General features: G+C 36.8%; 1 protein-coding gene across 6 annotated transcripts in view; it reads left to right on the plus strand.

Moving 5' to 3' along the window:
- The window catches only part of DCC (DCC netrin 1 receptor), a 1,130,593-nt gene that overhangs the window by 924,279 nt on the left and 189,750 nt on the right, over window positions 1-16,564 (plus strand). For all 6 annotated transcript variants that reach the window (XM_058277746.1, XM_058277743.2, XM_058277744.2 and 3 more), the window contains exon 13: window positions 9,827-9,968. In XM_058277746.1, coding sequence (XP_058133729.1) covers window positions 9,827-9,968 — 142 coding nt within the window. The remainder of the gene's footprint in view (window positions 1-9,826; window positions 9,969-16,564) is intronic.

The raw sequence follows: 16,564 nt of genomic DNA on the forward strand, positions 1-16,564 counted from the left end.
ATAAAAGTAGAATTAATAAGAAATGGATCATATGCCAGAAGACATTTCTTACATATATATATATTAATTTGAGATGTGTCCATTACATGCAGCTGAAAAAGGGAGATCTGTGGGATGAGTGGGTATGGTGTTCAGAGCAGGTGTCAGGGTGTGTCCTTAAATCAGGGGTGGTGAGTAAGGTGATTAGGTAGTTTCATCCGGAAAGATGGATCACTGTATTCAGAGAAAATGAGTGACAGATCACCATTGTGCCAGATGGATAATGTCAGAAAGGGCTGAAAACGTGCTTTAGGTGGTGGCCCATAAAGCCAGTGGGTTTATGGTTCAGAGCCTACAAGTGGTTAAAGAGTCTAGATTTAGAGAGGTAGGTAAATATTGTCAGGGAAGCCTAACAACTTGTGCAGATTCATAGAGTTGACACAAACTTCAGGAGGACTCAGTCTTGGATTCTTTGAGGAACCATATTGCAGATGAGAACAAAGCAAGGGAATATTCACTAGGAAGCAGAATGGTACCTCTACCAGATACCCAAATTAAAGTGGATTAGCAGTATTTTATTTGAAGTTGAGAAACCTTAGAAATTGCGTGGTGTGCTTTACCTTTTTGCATAACCATGGGCAGGATTTTCTCAGCAAGGTTCAAGTCAGGCTATGTCTCTAGGAAAGAATCCCAGTGGTCCAAGCTGTGAGGATAAAGGGGCCACCAGGGCAGAGAAACAGGTAAGACCATGTTACAACTAAGTGTGCTGAGGAAGAAATGTTTGTATAATTTCAAAGCCACTAAATAAGATCACACCAGGCTAGCCTTGATTATTTTATAAAGGAAAGCAATGTGTCTTGCCTAAATTTAACATATGTTCATGAATTTTATTTAAAATCAACTGTTACTCAATTTGTCTATAATCACACTTTCATTATTGCACAAATATTTAATTCAAACCTTATGTGCTGGTGGCAGAATTTTCACTCTGGAAATGTTTCACACTGAAGGTATTTGCTAACATGGCTTTATAAAGTTGTCTCAAATAACAATGTCCTACATGAATTCAAGAATGCCAATTTTAGTATGCTGCCCAACCTTCTAGCCTCAGTTTTTGTAAGAGATTGTGTATTTATAATAGCAAGATAAAAATATTTCCAATCTTCAAGAATAATATATAACTACAGAATAGGAAAAGACATTTATGATAGCTTATTGCTATTTTTTCAAATTCATACTTGGGTAGTACCATAAAAGTATCATTTTATTAAAAACAAAAAACAACTTTTGAAAATATTTGTACATTTATGCATATAATATAGCTTAAGAGACTACTTTATCAGTAGATTAATTTCTATTCCAGTTTGAAATTTAATCAAGTGCTTCAGCATCTATAGAAATATTTGCCAAGTGTTTATGTAAATGTCAAAGTTTAAATGTTAAATGTTTTATTGAATAATTTTGAAGTTATTAGGATGTAGGTATCTTGATTCTGAACAATAAAATTTAGAAAACTATCTTTCCAAACATTAGCTAGTACCTTGTCAACATGGATATGCCTTCTTTCTATATCCTCTGTGGATTATCATTTATTGATTCTTCCAGTAGGTACAGTGATTTTTTTTTTTGAAAGTGGGTTCTTTTTCAGATAATTTTATCCCAAGAAATGCACAATCATCCACCAAGTTGCTTATGCCAGAAACAGGAGAGTCATTCTTGATGGCTTTTCTTTCTTTACACTTGACGTTCAATAAATCGCCAAACCCTGTCAAATCTACTTCCAAAACTATGTATTGTATCTCTTCACTTTCCTGCATTTCCCCAGTCTCCCCTCTCTTCCAAGGTCTTTTCTTCACTACCCAGGTTTGAAGAGTCCATGGGGTAGAATAAGAAATATGAATAATACCATGCATAGATTAAGTGCTCAATAAATAGTCATGGAAGCAAGGAGTAAAAAAGAATTACTAGATAATTTATCTCTCCCAATGCTTCTTTTGATTTGCAGAAGAAAATTCAATGGGTCATTCCATGATTCACCAATAGTAGGTCCAAATTCTGGGTGTTGTTACTGTGCATGGTTTTGTTTGCTTGCTTCCTTCCTACTCTTTTTAACTTTTTGCCTTTTAAATTTTCTCTTTCTTGTTCTCACTTTCTTTCTCTCTTTGTCCCTTCCTCTTAACCTCTATTGAGATATTTATACTGATTGCCTATAATTATGCAATTATGTCCTTACAACTCCAAGCATTATCCCATTGTCTCCTTTAAAGCATATTACCATCAGATGAGATGGAACCAGTGGCTCATATTGCAAATGAGAAAGCACAGGCTCAGAGAGTTTGTCACTCACTCAGGATCATACATTGGTGAGGAAGATAACTGATTCAGGTTTGAGGAATATGATAGTAGAGGCATGGAGACCAATAGGTTAGCTTTTGCAATATTCTGGGTAATGGAAAAATCAAAGTCTGAAAAACAAAAATACATTCTTTAGAAGTATTGGTAGATTCTCTTTAATAAACGTATGTAGGGACTTATGAGTCCTGCGAGCATATATTGTTCTTCAGTCACCTTCACATAAGATTCCACAAATCACCAAAAGCACAGAACAGAAATAAGGATGGAGTTCAAAACTGATTTCCAATTAAGTTTCTAGCCAAGACATTCTTATTTGCTGCAAGGTCCTTCTTTCAAATAGTGTCCTCAATTACTTGCTGTTCTTTATTCTAGACTAACTGAATGTTTTTGGAGAGGGTTTAATATGGGCTTGTCTTCACCTGAAGTTTGCTCAAGAAAGTAAAGCAAAATGTCAGTATGCAATTTAGATATATGGAATTAGAAATGACAGTTTATGAAATGTGGATTCCAAGAAAAAATTGGGGGGCAGGTATTTATCAATTTTTTTCTTTTTTCTCATTTATTATGCTTATTGATCTAGAGCAAAGAAAAAACAAAGGGATGGGTTAAAAAAAGTCATTGAAATGGGAATATAATATTGCCTAATTGGACATGGCTATCCCAGGCAGCTGGGAAATAATGACAAACAACTGATTATTATTTGGAAAAAATAACTTTTTCTTTGTAATCAAAGGAGAGATGGAAGAATTTGGAGAAGTTGAATCTTATACCTTTGCTTTTTTCCAAATTGGAAGAAAAGTGGAATTAGTTCCTAATTCAAGATAGAATACTGCAAAAGTGAAAAGGATGAATTTTTCCTCTCAATTAATGAAAAGACCAAAAGTCAAGTCACAACTACTAGAACTGATTTTTCAAATGTCAAAGGCCATTTGTTAAGTGCTTTCAATAAAATTCATTATGTAGCTTGTGCATGAAAACTTGATTAAAAGAAAATTCTCATAGGGTGACAACTTTAAGTGAAGCAATGGGGAATGAAGCTTGAGCTACTGAGCCATAGCAGAACAGGTGTCATATAGAAGATAAGACACATTGTATCATTAAATAAGAAAAGTTGCTGAACTCTTTCATTGAACATCCCAAAACAATGTAGTTTAGGGCATCCAGTCATATCATCTGCAGAACCTAAATGAAAAGATTTTGACCACCAGATTCTTTACAATCTGCTGGCACTTTCTTAAAATCAATGAGAAAGGGGAAATGGATGTGGTTCAACCAACTGGGCTCCTGTCTACTATATAGGAGGTCCAGGATTTGATGCCCAGGGCCTTCTGGTGAGGGCAAGCTGGCCCATGTGGTAAGCTGGATTCCCACGGAATGCCAGCCAACGTGGGAATGCCACCCCATGCAGGAGTGACGCCTTGTATGGGAATGCCTCCCAGCTCAGGAAAGCCACCCCTCTCAGGAGTGCCGGCCGATGCGGAGAGCTGGCACAGCAAGATGATGCAACAAGAGACCCAGAGGAGAGAAAATAAGAAGACTTAGCAAAACAGGGAGTTGAGGCGGCACAAGAGAGTAATCAACTCTCTCCAACTCTGGAAGGTCCCAAGATCGGTTCCTGGAGCTGCCTAATGAGAACACAAGCAGACACAGAAGAACACACAGCAAATGGACACAAAGAACAGACATTGGGGGGAAGGGGGGGAGGAGAGAAATAAATAAATAAATCTTTTTAAAAAATCAATAAGAAAGCATAAAAGACGCTGATGAACTTAGCTTCTACCTACAGGTGAGAATGAATAAAATGATAGTTACTTCCAAAGATGGGTAAAATCATTGAGGGGGTTCACCTCCTGGTATGGATGGTGTCTAGCTGATTCTATTAATAAATTGCTGATAGGCATGTGTATTAAGATATTGACTACATGGAAGTAATTTATACAATTGCAGGAAATCATCAAATATGATAAAGAAAAATTATCATGTGTCAAAAAATAAGAATTACTCATGAAATTGTTAGCAAAATTAAGTTCTCCAAGCTTGTCATAGCATTTGGTAGACATAGTAAGCACAATTATTCTATTTCAATACATACAATGAGATTTAGGTCATTTATACTTAAAGACTGACCTGAAGGTCACTGAGCAAAGCCCTTAGCAAAACAGTAACTGGAATTTAGAAGTCTCAAATTCTTGGTTAAAGGTTTAATATTAATATGTGTACTTTCGTATTCTGTTTGGAAACCAAACTTATAGTCGTCAGAAAATGTCCCACCTTCATTTACCAAGGGCCACTGTGGGAAGGCCTACTTTTGGATGTATATGAAAACTAGTAATTTAAATTCAGTTTTCTTTCTTTCAAGAATATTGGTAGGTGAATGTAGATGAGTAGAATTGCCTGTAGAGGTCCTATGATTACTTATTTTAATGTAAAATAATAAAAGGAATATTGCACAAACAGTTGGGAAAACTTGCATTGATGGCAAAAGGGGACCTCAGACTAGTCATTCATTTAGCTCTGGGCCTCGATTTTCTACTTTGTCTAACTGGAAAATGGTGATAATCTCTGTCCTGGCTACCTTAAAGTGCTTAAAGATAAAAATAAGGTGAGTAGTTAAATACAAGTGTAAGATATCGCTATTCATGTAATTCTGGCTTTCTTTACTAGATTCTAAATACTTAAAAGCATAGAAGATGTCCACGCATTTGCAAGAATTTATGTGTATGTAGGTGGGGGGGTGGGTCTGTGTTTAAGGCTATGCATTTTTTCTGGAGCCAGGGCCAATATATTTTTATTTTATTCACTAGTTTATCTCCCAAAGAACTTAGCCAAGTGCCTTAAATGAACACATCAATCTAATCATATGTCTCTTATGCAGGGTCTAAAAGACTCTATGTATTTTGTTCCAATCTACCTTTCCATTACATTGTCCCCTGTGTCCTCTTTGCTCTAGCCACTAGGGACCCACTTGAAATTCTTTATATTTTCATGATCCCTTGAGTTGTTCTTGATACTTTCTCTGTTTTAAATGCCTTTCCTTTCTCCATGAAATCCTACTCATACTTGAGAGATGGGCTCCTTGTAAAGTCTTCCTTGACCACACGTGGCTAACAATCTCTCTGACTAGTACATACCTGTTGTATTTTGGCGGGACTCTATTTTAGCACTTAGCATTATTTATGTGTCTGTTCATGAACATACTCTGACTTATTTGGTTCTTTCTGCAGTCCCAAGGATAGTGTTTACAACACAGCAGGGATGCAATTAATATATTTTATATCGATTAGACTCTCAGCCTCTTGAACTCCCCATGGGCTGCAATATCAAGTAGTAAAGAACACAAACTTTGGACTCATATTATCAGCATTCAAATCCTGTTTAACCACTTATTGTTGCATTAGTTTAAGTTCTTAACCAAAGTGTACCTCGGTTGATTTGAATGTAAAAAGGGCACAACAATAGCCCCTAACTCAAAGGGTCCTTTTGTGGATTAATAACATAAGTCATGTAGAGTGCTTGGTTATTGCCAATTGCTAGGCCCACAGTAAGTAAAAAAACAACAACAAAAACAGTGTTAAGTATTAAGAATGGTATTTAGTTTCTCACATTTAAAGGGGAGTGGGGTGAACTGAATGATCTCAATAGGGAAATTCTCTTTGAGATATTTCTGAGCAACTTAAATAATCAGATCAATTCTTTGTAACTAGGCCTCTCTAAAATTATTAAAATATATATAACATAATTAGTTTTGCATACTCTGCAATTTTTAAGCTGTTTCGCCATGTGACTGTGACTTTAGAGGCTTTTAAAAACTTTTGCAAAGAAACTTTCATTTTAGACCACCAACTAATCAGTAATAGAGCTGGAAAAAAGAATCACAGACATCTGGCTCCCTAAGAGTGCTGTTCTCTCTGCCACATGGTTGGAATGAGGTTGGAGGTTTCCTGTGGTTCTGGTCTAGGTGGCTCAGAAATCCATTCCTTTACTTTGTCTGGTCTCTTTCAAACAGTCAGTTATTTATTTTTATCACCTCAAAAGGACAGTTTTGTGTTTATTTTAAAAATTAATTTGAACTTTCAAGGAAGTGTTACATGCACATCTTTTGTAAAAGCAATTTTATTGAGAAATATCATAGTCAATCCAAAGTGTACCTTCAGTGACTTTTGGTATAATCACAGCATGCATATCTTTTAATGTAAATAATAGGATTTAGAACAAAAGGATTTAGAACAAAAACAATAGACTCCTTCTCCAACCCTCTCTAAGCCCTGTTCCCGTTCCCTAATGACTCTCATGCTTATCACATTTATCTGTTATTTCTTTTCTCATGTTTTTCTTTTTCCTGGTTGGAGAAAACTTGACTTATTTATCATTCAGATTGTATGTAACACTTCCTTTTAAACCAATTATAAACATGCAAATTAGACCAATTATAAGCTGAGGATTTTTTTTTTCCCTACCAGAGCAAATGACAAAAGCATTTTGCATGAAAAGAAATGTTATATCTGGCCATATCTTAAATCATTGCTCTCCTTCTCTTTTTTTTTTAATTAAAGTTTTATATCAATACTATGAGTTACTCAACATAAGATAATAACTACAATAACAATAAATTTGCTTTAGTCTACAGCTACAGTACCCCCTTATCTGTGTTCATTCCTCTATCTTGAGAGATTTGTGATGATGTCCATTCTGACTACTTCAGGCTGAGAAAGGATGAAGATATGGGGCGGAGGAATGGAGTTGTTTTGCTTGCAGTTGAAGATACTCCTTGCTTTTGGGATGGGACCGGTCTACCTCCTTAGTTTTTAATTAAAATGAAATAAAATGATCACATTTTAAGTGTTCCAGTTCTATGAGTTTTGATAATTGTATTTACCCATGTAATAAACATGAAACCAAGATAAAGAACATTTCCAGCATCCCCAGAAAGTCTCTTTGAAGTCATTGCCATTCAATGCCCCAGTGAAATTGCCAGTGGCAACACTCTTCGGATTTCTATCATTATAGATGTTTGTACTGTTCTTGTACTTGATATAAGGATTCTCTTTTTTTATTGGAGTACAATATATATGACACAAAATTTTCCTTTTTAACCACTTTCAAGTTTACAATTTAGTGGATTAATTACACTCACATATAATCTTTTGAGTCACGTGTCTCACCATTTCCAGTCTTTTTATATCACATTTGGGCAAAGAAACATTCACTTTTACAGTTTGATGAGACATTTTCTCACTGTTTAACCAAATTTATATTATGGTTTATAAGTCTTCACTCATAGGATACTTGTGACTTTGAGATTTTTGTTTAAAATTGCTCTTTTAAAAATAATTGCTTAGTTATATATGGGCCTATTGCTAATTCTTCCTATACACTCCCACTACTCAAAACAGTTTCAAACTGGCCAAACCCATCAAAGCAATGCTGAGTTCTAATTTTCTCTTCTTTCTTTCTCTTCCTTTTCCTAACTTGACGATGCTTTGTGGGCTTTCTATATAACACTCCCACTGGAAATTTCCTTTACTGTCCTCCTGAGAATCTCTTATTCCTCTTTCTGTTTTTGGATTATCTGTTTCTTAGGTGTCAAGTCTTTCTCTTCCTTGGGTTGTACTCTCATTTTCCTGGAGCATGCCATCCGTTCATTTCCTGGTGAAAGTAACATAGGTGGATATATTTTGAAATTATGTATGTCTTAGAAGTTATAAAATTAAATATCTTTATATTTGTTGTATACTATCTGCATATGTGACTATTTATTTGGCTAGATGTAAAATCCTAAATTTAAAATTCTCTGTGTTTAAAATTTATTTCCAAGAATTGTTCCATGGTTTTCTAACTTCAAACCTTGTTGGAAATCTGGTGTTTTTCTTACTCCAGGTTATTTTTTATATGACCTGCATTTTTGTTGTTGTTGTTTTACCTTTCTGGAAGCTTTTAGATCCTCCCCAACCCCCTAACTCCTTAACCCTACCCCCTATCCCATGTTCTGGTATTTCACTGGAATGTGCCTTGATGTGGCTCCTTTTCATTTAGATTGTGTTAGATATCCCACAAATCCTTTCAGACTTCCAAAGGTTCAAGTCTTCCAGTTTTGCAAGGTTTTTATTGGGGATTGTAGGGGTACTAATTTAATTTTGCTAATACTCTGCCTTCTAATTTTCCCACTTTTTAATTCTCTCATCTTATCAGTAGGGTGTTGGAAATTGTGGACTAAACCTCTAATTTCTTATCTTTTCTCCATACTCTCCTATGAATTCTGGTAGATTTATTTTAATTTTTTTTCCATTTTATCTATTGAATATTTTATTTGTCCAATCAAATTGTAATTGTTGTAAAATTATAATTGTTGTAACTTTTTTCTTAATGTCTTGTTATTCCTGTATTTTTTACTGCTCATGGATGCAAATGACTTCTTTTAGATTGTCAGAGTAATAATGATAGTTTTGGGATCTTTTTTCCTACTCTATGCATTACTGCTGTTTCTTCAGATGTCATTATCTTTTTATCTATATTTCCTGTTTTTCATGCTAGAGGCTTTCTTTGGTGCCTGGTAGTTTTAAATTTTCAGTCTACATTAAAAGTGAAGTACCAAAAAGCTGATTGCAAATTCTAGTGCACAGGTTGGGCTTTGTAAGTGATGGCTTTTAGTGTTTAGAAATTTATCAGGAACTCAGCTGTTGGTTTTCTAGGGCTAAACTATTAATATTCTCTGGAGAAAGATTCTCTGATGTTCTACCTGGAAAGTAGAAACCTGCTGCTCTTGCTTTGGGTGTCAGGTGAAGGAAGAGGTCTTGGGAGAATCATGTCTTTGGCTTAACAACCCTTATGCTCATCTCTATCCTCCTCTGTTCCTGATATCTCTGAATCTGTGGCCTCTGTTTCAATATCCTTAGTGAAAAAGTTCTAGTTGATCCAAGGTCAAGGAGGGCAAATCAACTGGTTTTACTGAGTGTGGGTAGAGACTTAAGAGACTAATAAATCTTTATGACTTTTAGTCTGTCCCTGATTTCAATGTTATACCTCTGCCTTGCCTTCTGAGGTAGCTAGGAAGCACCAATTTTCAGATTTCTCTAAGTTTTGTATGCAAATTGCCTCAATTTTCATTAATGCCTTTAAAGGAGGTATTTTGGTTTTGACTTTGTCCTTTGGCTCAGTCAGCATGTCTCCCTCCAAGTTTTACCTTCCAAATATTTGATGACATCTCTCATCCACTATCATCCTATTTACACATTTTTAAATCTTATGCTATCATTTTACTGTTGTTTTGCAAAGGAGAGATAATACATGTAATCAATCAAATAGATTGCAATTTTTGTTAAAATCAGAAAAATAGGAGTGCTGAGAGATTGTAAGCATGGATTTGATTTGGTTGTAAGGAGCAATTCCTAGCACTTCTTTCCTCTTTGCCTTATTATTATTGGGTTACGTCTTTGACCCTGTAATGTTGTCTTTCCTTTCTTCAATGTTTTAATTTACATCTATTATTTTACAGAGTATCAAAGTAAGTTGGCTGCCTCCTCCATCAGGAACACAAAATGGATTTATTACAGGCTATAAAATTCGACACAGAAAGACTACCCGCAGGGGTGAGATGGAAACCCTGGAGCCAAACAACCTCTGGTACCTGTTCACAGGTCAGTGTTCACAGGGCATAGTCCTGCAAAGTTCTGATGAATTAAACACTTTAGGAATAAAATATTTCCTCACTTCAAGGGATCATTAATTTTTTTTTTCTGGCAGGTGAAATTTATTGGCCTACACAGGAATATCCTTCATGTTTTTAACTTTATATTAGGTAATACATTACACTTTTTACTTCTGCATCATCATCTTAAATAAATGTATTATAGAATTTTTATACATTGTGAGTACAAACCATATTAGTTTCTTATCATCACTGGTTCAACAGTAGCTCCTATTTTCTAATAAAGTTAAAAATCACACACACACAGATTTCAGTTACTTTGCTATCCCCACGCAATCTCCAGGGGTGTGGATGGGGTTGGAAAATGGGAAGAAGGATATATTAGAGAATAAGGAGAATATTTTGCTTCCCATAAATACAAAAATAAATTCACTTCAGTAGTAATATTAGTAGAGCCGATATTTTATAGGCCAAACTTGTCCACAAACTGAACCCAGTGTCCATTAAATATTTAGAGAACATGTTTTCTACTTTATAAAATAATCATTGTTTGAGCCCTTAATTAATGTCAGTCCAGCATCCCAGAAAAGGAGACAGGTGAGATTTTCAAGTAATACCTTTTAGAGGGTCAAGCCTAGGAAAGGAAGAGTGAGGGAAAAGGAGGAGTGAGACTGGACAAAGAGAAATCAAATGATGTTGGTACATCACTGAGCTGGCCACACCTGGGAACAAGCACACAGCTTGCTAGGCCTGACGGGGTCTCTCTGAACTACTCTGAACTGCTCTGTCTCACACAGTCCGTGGCTGGGTGGGAAGTGTGAGCAGTTCCTTTCCTGTCTATCTTTGGTCAGTGACCACCCACAAATTGTGAACTACTCTCTACTTCCAGATGGCCCCCTGGGAAGCCAGAGCTTCTAGTGAGTATACAGACATGGAGATCTCTCTTGTCAGCCAATACTTTAAGCGATGGTGGCTTGGTCTAGGCTAACAGCAGTGCTCAGGACTTTGTAGGCCTAATGCTATGAGCTTGGGAAGCAAAGCATGGAGAAGTGGCCCATGAGAAGGGCTGATAGGTGGGATCAAACAAATCTGGAGTGGCTCATAAACTGGGTCCAAGAAAATAAACAAACTACAAAGCGTGTAGCTGACAGCTAATGGATAAAGCAAACTATTGTTACAAATGAGAAAAAATGTAGCCCTCAATGTATCCCTTTCTCTATGTCAGGTATTCCAGAAACGTCCATTTGAAATCTCCATACACATATGCATGTGCACACATGCACCCATATACACTGTAAGCTGTTAAGCCTACAAACCGAGGCTTGGTAGGAGTCTGCCGATCTGTATTTTGGGGTTTTTTTTGCTCTAGGTGCAAAAGTATATATATGAAATTTTTGCATACTGGTGGAAGTGCTTCCAAAGTGAATTGCCAAAATCACATTACTTGTTTTGGATCTGGAGAAAATATCCTGAACAAGTATTTTTGAACCTAAGAGGCAGTACGGTGCTCTAACATATCATTTAGGAAACTTAGGAAAAGCCAAGTTCTGTCTCTTTTTTGCAGATGAAATAATGGGAGTAAAGTAAAAATAGCTGAAGTTAAAGTGAGCCATATGTGTTCCTCAGGAAAATTAGTACCAACATGTGGTTACTTTAAAAGAAATCACCAAAGTAGAGAAATCTCACTGGGAAGAAAAATAAACAACCAACCAAAACAACAACAACTGTTTGAGCATCCCAATAGAAAAACTATCTAGGGATTGACTATACAATTTAGATAACTATAGAAGGTCAATAAAGATGAGAAATTGTTAACTCCCACTAAATACCCACTAAACATCTAAGAGGAGGGTGGTCCTGAAGAGTAAGTGAACAGCAGTAGCCATATGGTAAAAACAACTGGCTGACATGAATTTCCTAATATTCTGAGTGATTTTAGTAAATGCGATTTAATTCGTTCAGCTCAGTATCATCAAACCAAGACACTGACTCCTTAAATATTCAATATTTTAGGAATTTTCCTCTACAGAAGTTAAAATCATCTTTCAGAATAGCAAATCACCCTGAACTTGGTGGCTTAAAACAACAGAAATGTATTCTCTCATAGTTGAGAAGTCTATAGTCTGAAGTCAAGTTGTTGGCAGGGTTGGCTCCTTCTGGAGGCTCCTCGGGAGAAGCTGCCCATGCCTCTCTCCAGCTGCCACAGCTTCCAGGGGCCCCCAGCAGGCCCTAGCACTCTTTGGCTTGGGGGTGCATCTCTGCCTCCGTCTTTACATGGCCTTCTTTTCTGTGTGTCTCTGCATCGTCTTCTCTTCTTAAAAGAATACTAGTCATGGTATTTAGGGCCCACCCTAAATCCAGGATAACTTAATATCATGACCCTTAATTAATTACATCTGCAAAGACCTTATTTCCAAATAAGGTTACATTCTGAGGTTCTAAGTGAGCATCAATTTTTAAGTCACTGAATAGGGACACCCTTGAAAAGGGACACCATTCAACCCACTACAGACCTATTTTATTACTGTTCCTCTTGAGGACAATTATTTTGAAATGTATCCTATAATAAACTTAATTCAAACATAAATAATTCAGTTCTACATTTCTATTCATCTAAGTTACATGAGGCAATCAGTGCTTCTAGTCAGCATGGGAAAGCCTCACCACTCTGGTTTAATATCATTCCAGCCATAAGCAAAGAAATGGAATGAATTAAAACATGTTATTGGGAGTAGCCCCATCTTCATAGATTTGTAGGAGTTTGGAATCCATATTTGAAGTCTTCATTTATGCTGTTAAACTTCTTCATTTCAATAATTATAAAATTGCATCTGGGAATGCAAATATAATTTGAGCAATTATACTTGCAATTGTACCTGAAAATTATTACAAAAATACCAAACTCCATTTCTTTTGAACTGAAGAAATAAAAACAGCCAGTGAACAACTTCATACTCTTAAAGAGTTAAAAACAAGTTTGCAAAATGTCTGCTTTCCTCTCCCCTGCTCTAAGATTTGGCTTCAGTAATGTCTGTTGCATGACAACACATTGTGACAATGACTTCAGTGCTACAAAGTACAGGGGAGCCAGGAAGTACTGCCCTGGTAACATGACCATGGTTTTGACTAATCCCCAAGACTTATTAGTAACTTATGCACTTTGTAGTAAGCAGAGGTAACTGATTTTCTATCTGAATGGGTAGCACAATAAAATGTATAGGGTTTGGCCTCATGTTTTCAATGTCTGTAAAAAACATAGGTATGTTAATTTGACTGTTAGAAAATTGGAAATGCCAGAATGCTTCATTTGGTTGATTTACATATTCAGCTGTAGAGAATCAAAAAATTTTTTTAACAATCCTCTATTTGTTAGACAGGTGTTTTGGCTGTGCATGCATGTGTGTTTTACTAGGTTAATGAGACATTTGCAATAACAAAGTAATTCAGAGTTATAACGAGGATTTTAAATCGCTGCTATCAATTTTATTGTGGGAACCTCTGTCAGCTAAATTTTAAAGTGCTCTTTTTAATTTTTGAGGGTTCTTCAGAGAAGGTTGTTTGGAATTGAATTTAAAAGTTTTCTTGAGTTTCATGGTCAATGTAGAATAAATATAATGATAAACATGCATTGGTATTTTATGGACTGAAAAATTGAAACAATAGCATAGCAATTTTATAACAAAGTTAACATTAGGGGGATAAAGGGAAGTTATACTCTTTGAATAATATACCATTTCTTAGTATAAGTTCTAAGAATTTAGAAGAATTACAGAGCTTTAAGGCATTTAGTATTGGGTAGAGAAACAGGGAGAGAATAATCTACTTCCATTGCAGCTAAGAAAATCACCACTAGCTATACCATACTTCCTTTAAAACAGAATTATACTTACATGCAGCTAGGAAACATCAACACACACAAGCACGCACACACACACATGTTGAGGTTGAACTGTAGGTCCCTGACAAACAGCAGGAGCCACACAACTCATCATTCCCAAACCTCGTGTTTTACAGAAAAGGTAGTGAAGGTCTGGAGAGCACCATTTCTAAGATCTACCTCCAGTCAAGGGGACGATCGCAACTAGATTGTAGGCGTTCTGACCCCTAGTTAAGTGCTCTTTCTACTAAACCATGTTGTCTCCTATAGCTCACTTTATTGTGAGTGACTGTGGCTTCTATATGAATCTGTAAAAAATAATTGATATTGAAAGCAATTTAAACATTTATAACATAATGTCCATCATTTACTGAATTTTTAAGATGCCAGCCACTATGCTAACTGCTTTATACAAGTTCTCAAATTTCATCTTTAAAACTACTTTTGGTGTGATAGCCTTGTTTTTATGGAGGAGAAAACTGAGGCAAAGGAGCAGGGCTAGCAAGTTCATCAAGGTCACACAACTAATAAGTGGTGGAGTAAAAATTCAAATCTAATTATGTCTGAATATAAAGCCCGCAGTCTTAAACTGTAGATAATGCATTACTGACCACAGGCAATGAGTGGGTGATTGTGTGAATGTATAAAGGGGCGATGGAACAATATAGGGATGGAAAGGGTAGTCTACTGGAAAACAAAAATTGAAGAGTACTCTAGAAGAGAAGAAATCAAAGCTCTCCTGACTCATCTTTTGAAAAACATATTATCCCACTAGCCCAGCACAGGAAATACATTCCGCATAATAACTTTGAGAAATATACATGCCAAAAAAACCCCTTTGATTACAAACTTCACTTCTTTTACCCGCCCCCATGCAACCCAACCAGTAATTCCATATGTACATACATGCATACCTACACACATGAATGAATAAAAGCAAAGATTTTTTAGACATGAGCTATCAGGATTGAGACTCCCAAAGTTGCCCTTTCTTTTTTTTTTTTTTTAAAAGATTTATTTTATTTTATTTCTCTCCCTCCCCTTCTGCCCTCCCCCCCACCCTGCCCCAGTTGTCTGTTCTCTGTGTCCATTTTGCTGCGTGTTCTTCTTTGTCCGCTTCTGTTGTTGTCAGTGGCACGGGACTCTGGGTTTCTTTTTATTGGGTCATCTTGCTGTGTCAGCTCTCCGTGTGTGCGGCGCCATTCCTGGGCACTTTCTTTTGTGCTGGGCGGCTCTCCTTACAGGGCGCACTCCTTGTGCATGGGGCTCCCCTACGCAGGGGACCCCTGTGTGGCACGGCACTCCTTGCGTGCATCAGCACTGCGCGTGGGCCAGCTCCACACGGGTCAAGGAGGCCCGGGGTTTGAACCGCGGACCTCCCATGTGGTAGACGGATGCCCTAACCACTGGGCCAAGTCCACTTCCCTTCCAAGTACCTAGCCCCAGAATGGGCATCTTGGCGCCGGTGTACAGCACGATGTGGTCGGCCATGGCTACGAGGCCTCACAAACCCCAACCTAGGACCACCCAAAGTTGCCCTTTCATGGTAGTTGTTAGTATAGCTCTTAAAGACACGTCTTTCCAACAGGGTTACACATTTTCTAAGCAATATAATAATTCAATTCATTTAAACCGATCTCTTCAGTTGATCCACTCTCAAAATAATCACCATTTCCATCCTGTCTGCCTAGCATCCATTACTGAGTTCTGGCTGTCATCATTATCAACAGAAATGCCTGGCATATTTACATAATGCTTTGCATTTGCTGCTGATGTCCCTCCTGGTACCCAACCTAAACCGGGCAGGCCTTTGAAGAGAAACTGAGGGTCCATAGGGCCCCAAGAGGAGAAAGGGCAGAACCCAGAATCTCGACCCAAGGTAGTCCAGGCACTGAGGAAAGCACAGTCCCCTTGCTCAATGTCTCTGAGTCTTATTATCCTTACTCTAAACTGACAGTAATATTATATTCTGTGCCTAAATTAGAGTATTTGAAAATGAAGTAAGAAAATGATCTCTAAAGTTCTATATAAATGTTAGTTAACTATACATTTATCAAATGCTTGATTGTATAAATTACTTTTACAAGCAGTTTGCCATTTGACCCTCACAAAAAAAAAACACTATGAGCTAGAAAAGCGGGTATCAATGCCACCTTACTTTTAACTAGAAAATTGAGACTAAAAGAGCTTCCAGGACATCTAGAACTTGCCCAGCTGAATACCGCTCATAGCAAAGAAGCTGAAACCTCTGCTGCCTGGATTTCTGAAGGTGACCCCTGGACTGTCTCTGAAATGCCAGCATTTCGGGTCTGTTCATCATACTTCCTATACATACCTACACATAGGTCACAGGTTTGACTCTGTTGTTAAGGGTTTGGTACAGAAAACACGGTTTTTCAAATCAGAAGACTTGAGTAAATGTATTCTGAGAGAGGGATTCAAGTTGTTTTTTTTTGGTCTCACTACATAAAACCAGGATGTATAGATAATGATACAACAAAGCAGAATCAGTGAGAACTAAGAAATAATTCAAACAAGCAAAACTTTTGGATATGGGCATCCTCTGTTGATGAACTTTCTCATCCCCAGAGGTATTTCTGCTTCATTTAAGGGTCCATTTTGTTAGATGTGCAGCATTAGATGGGACATTTGAGTGGATGTTACTTAAGATTGCTTTTATTATTGGGGTTCTATATACATATTTAACA

The sequence above is a fragment of the Dasypus novemcinctus genome, chromosome 16 (assembly GCF_030445035.2).
Source record: "Dasypus novemcinctus isolate mDasNov1 chromosome 16, mDasNov1.1.hap2, whole genome shotgun sequence".
Taxonomy (NCBI): Eukaryota; Metazoa; Chordata; class Mammalia; order Cingulata; family Dasypodidae; genus Dasypus; species Dasypus novemcinctus.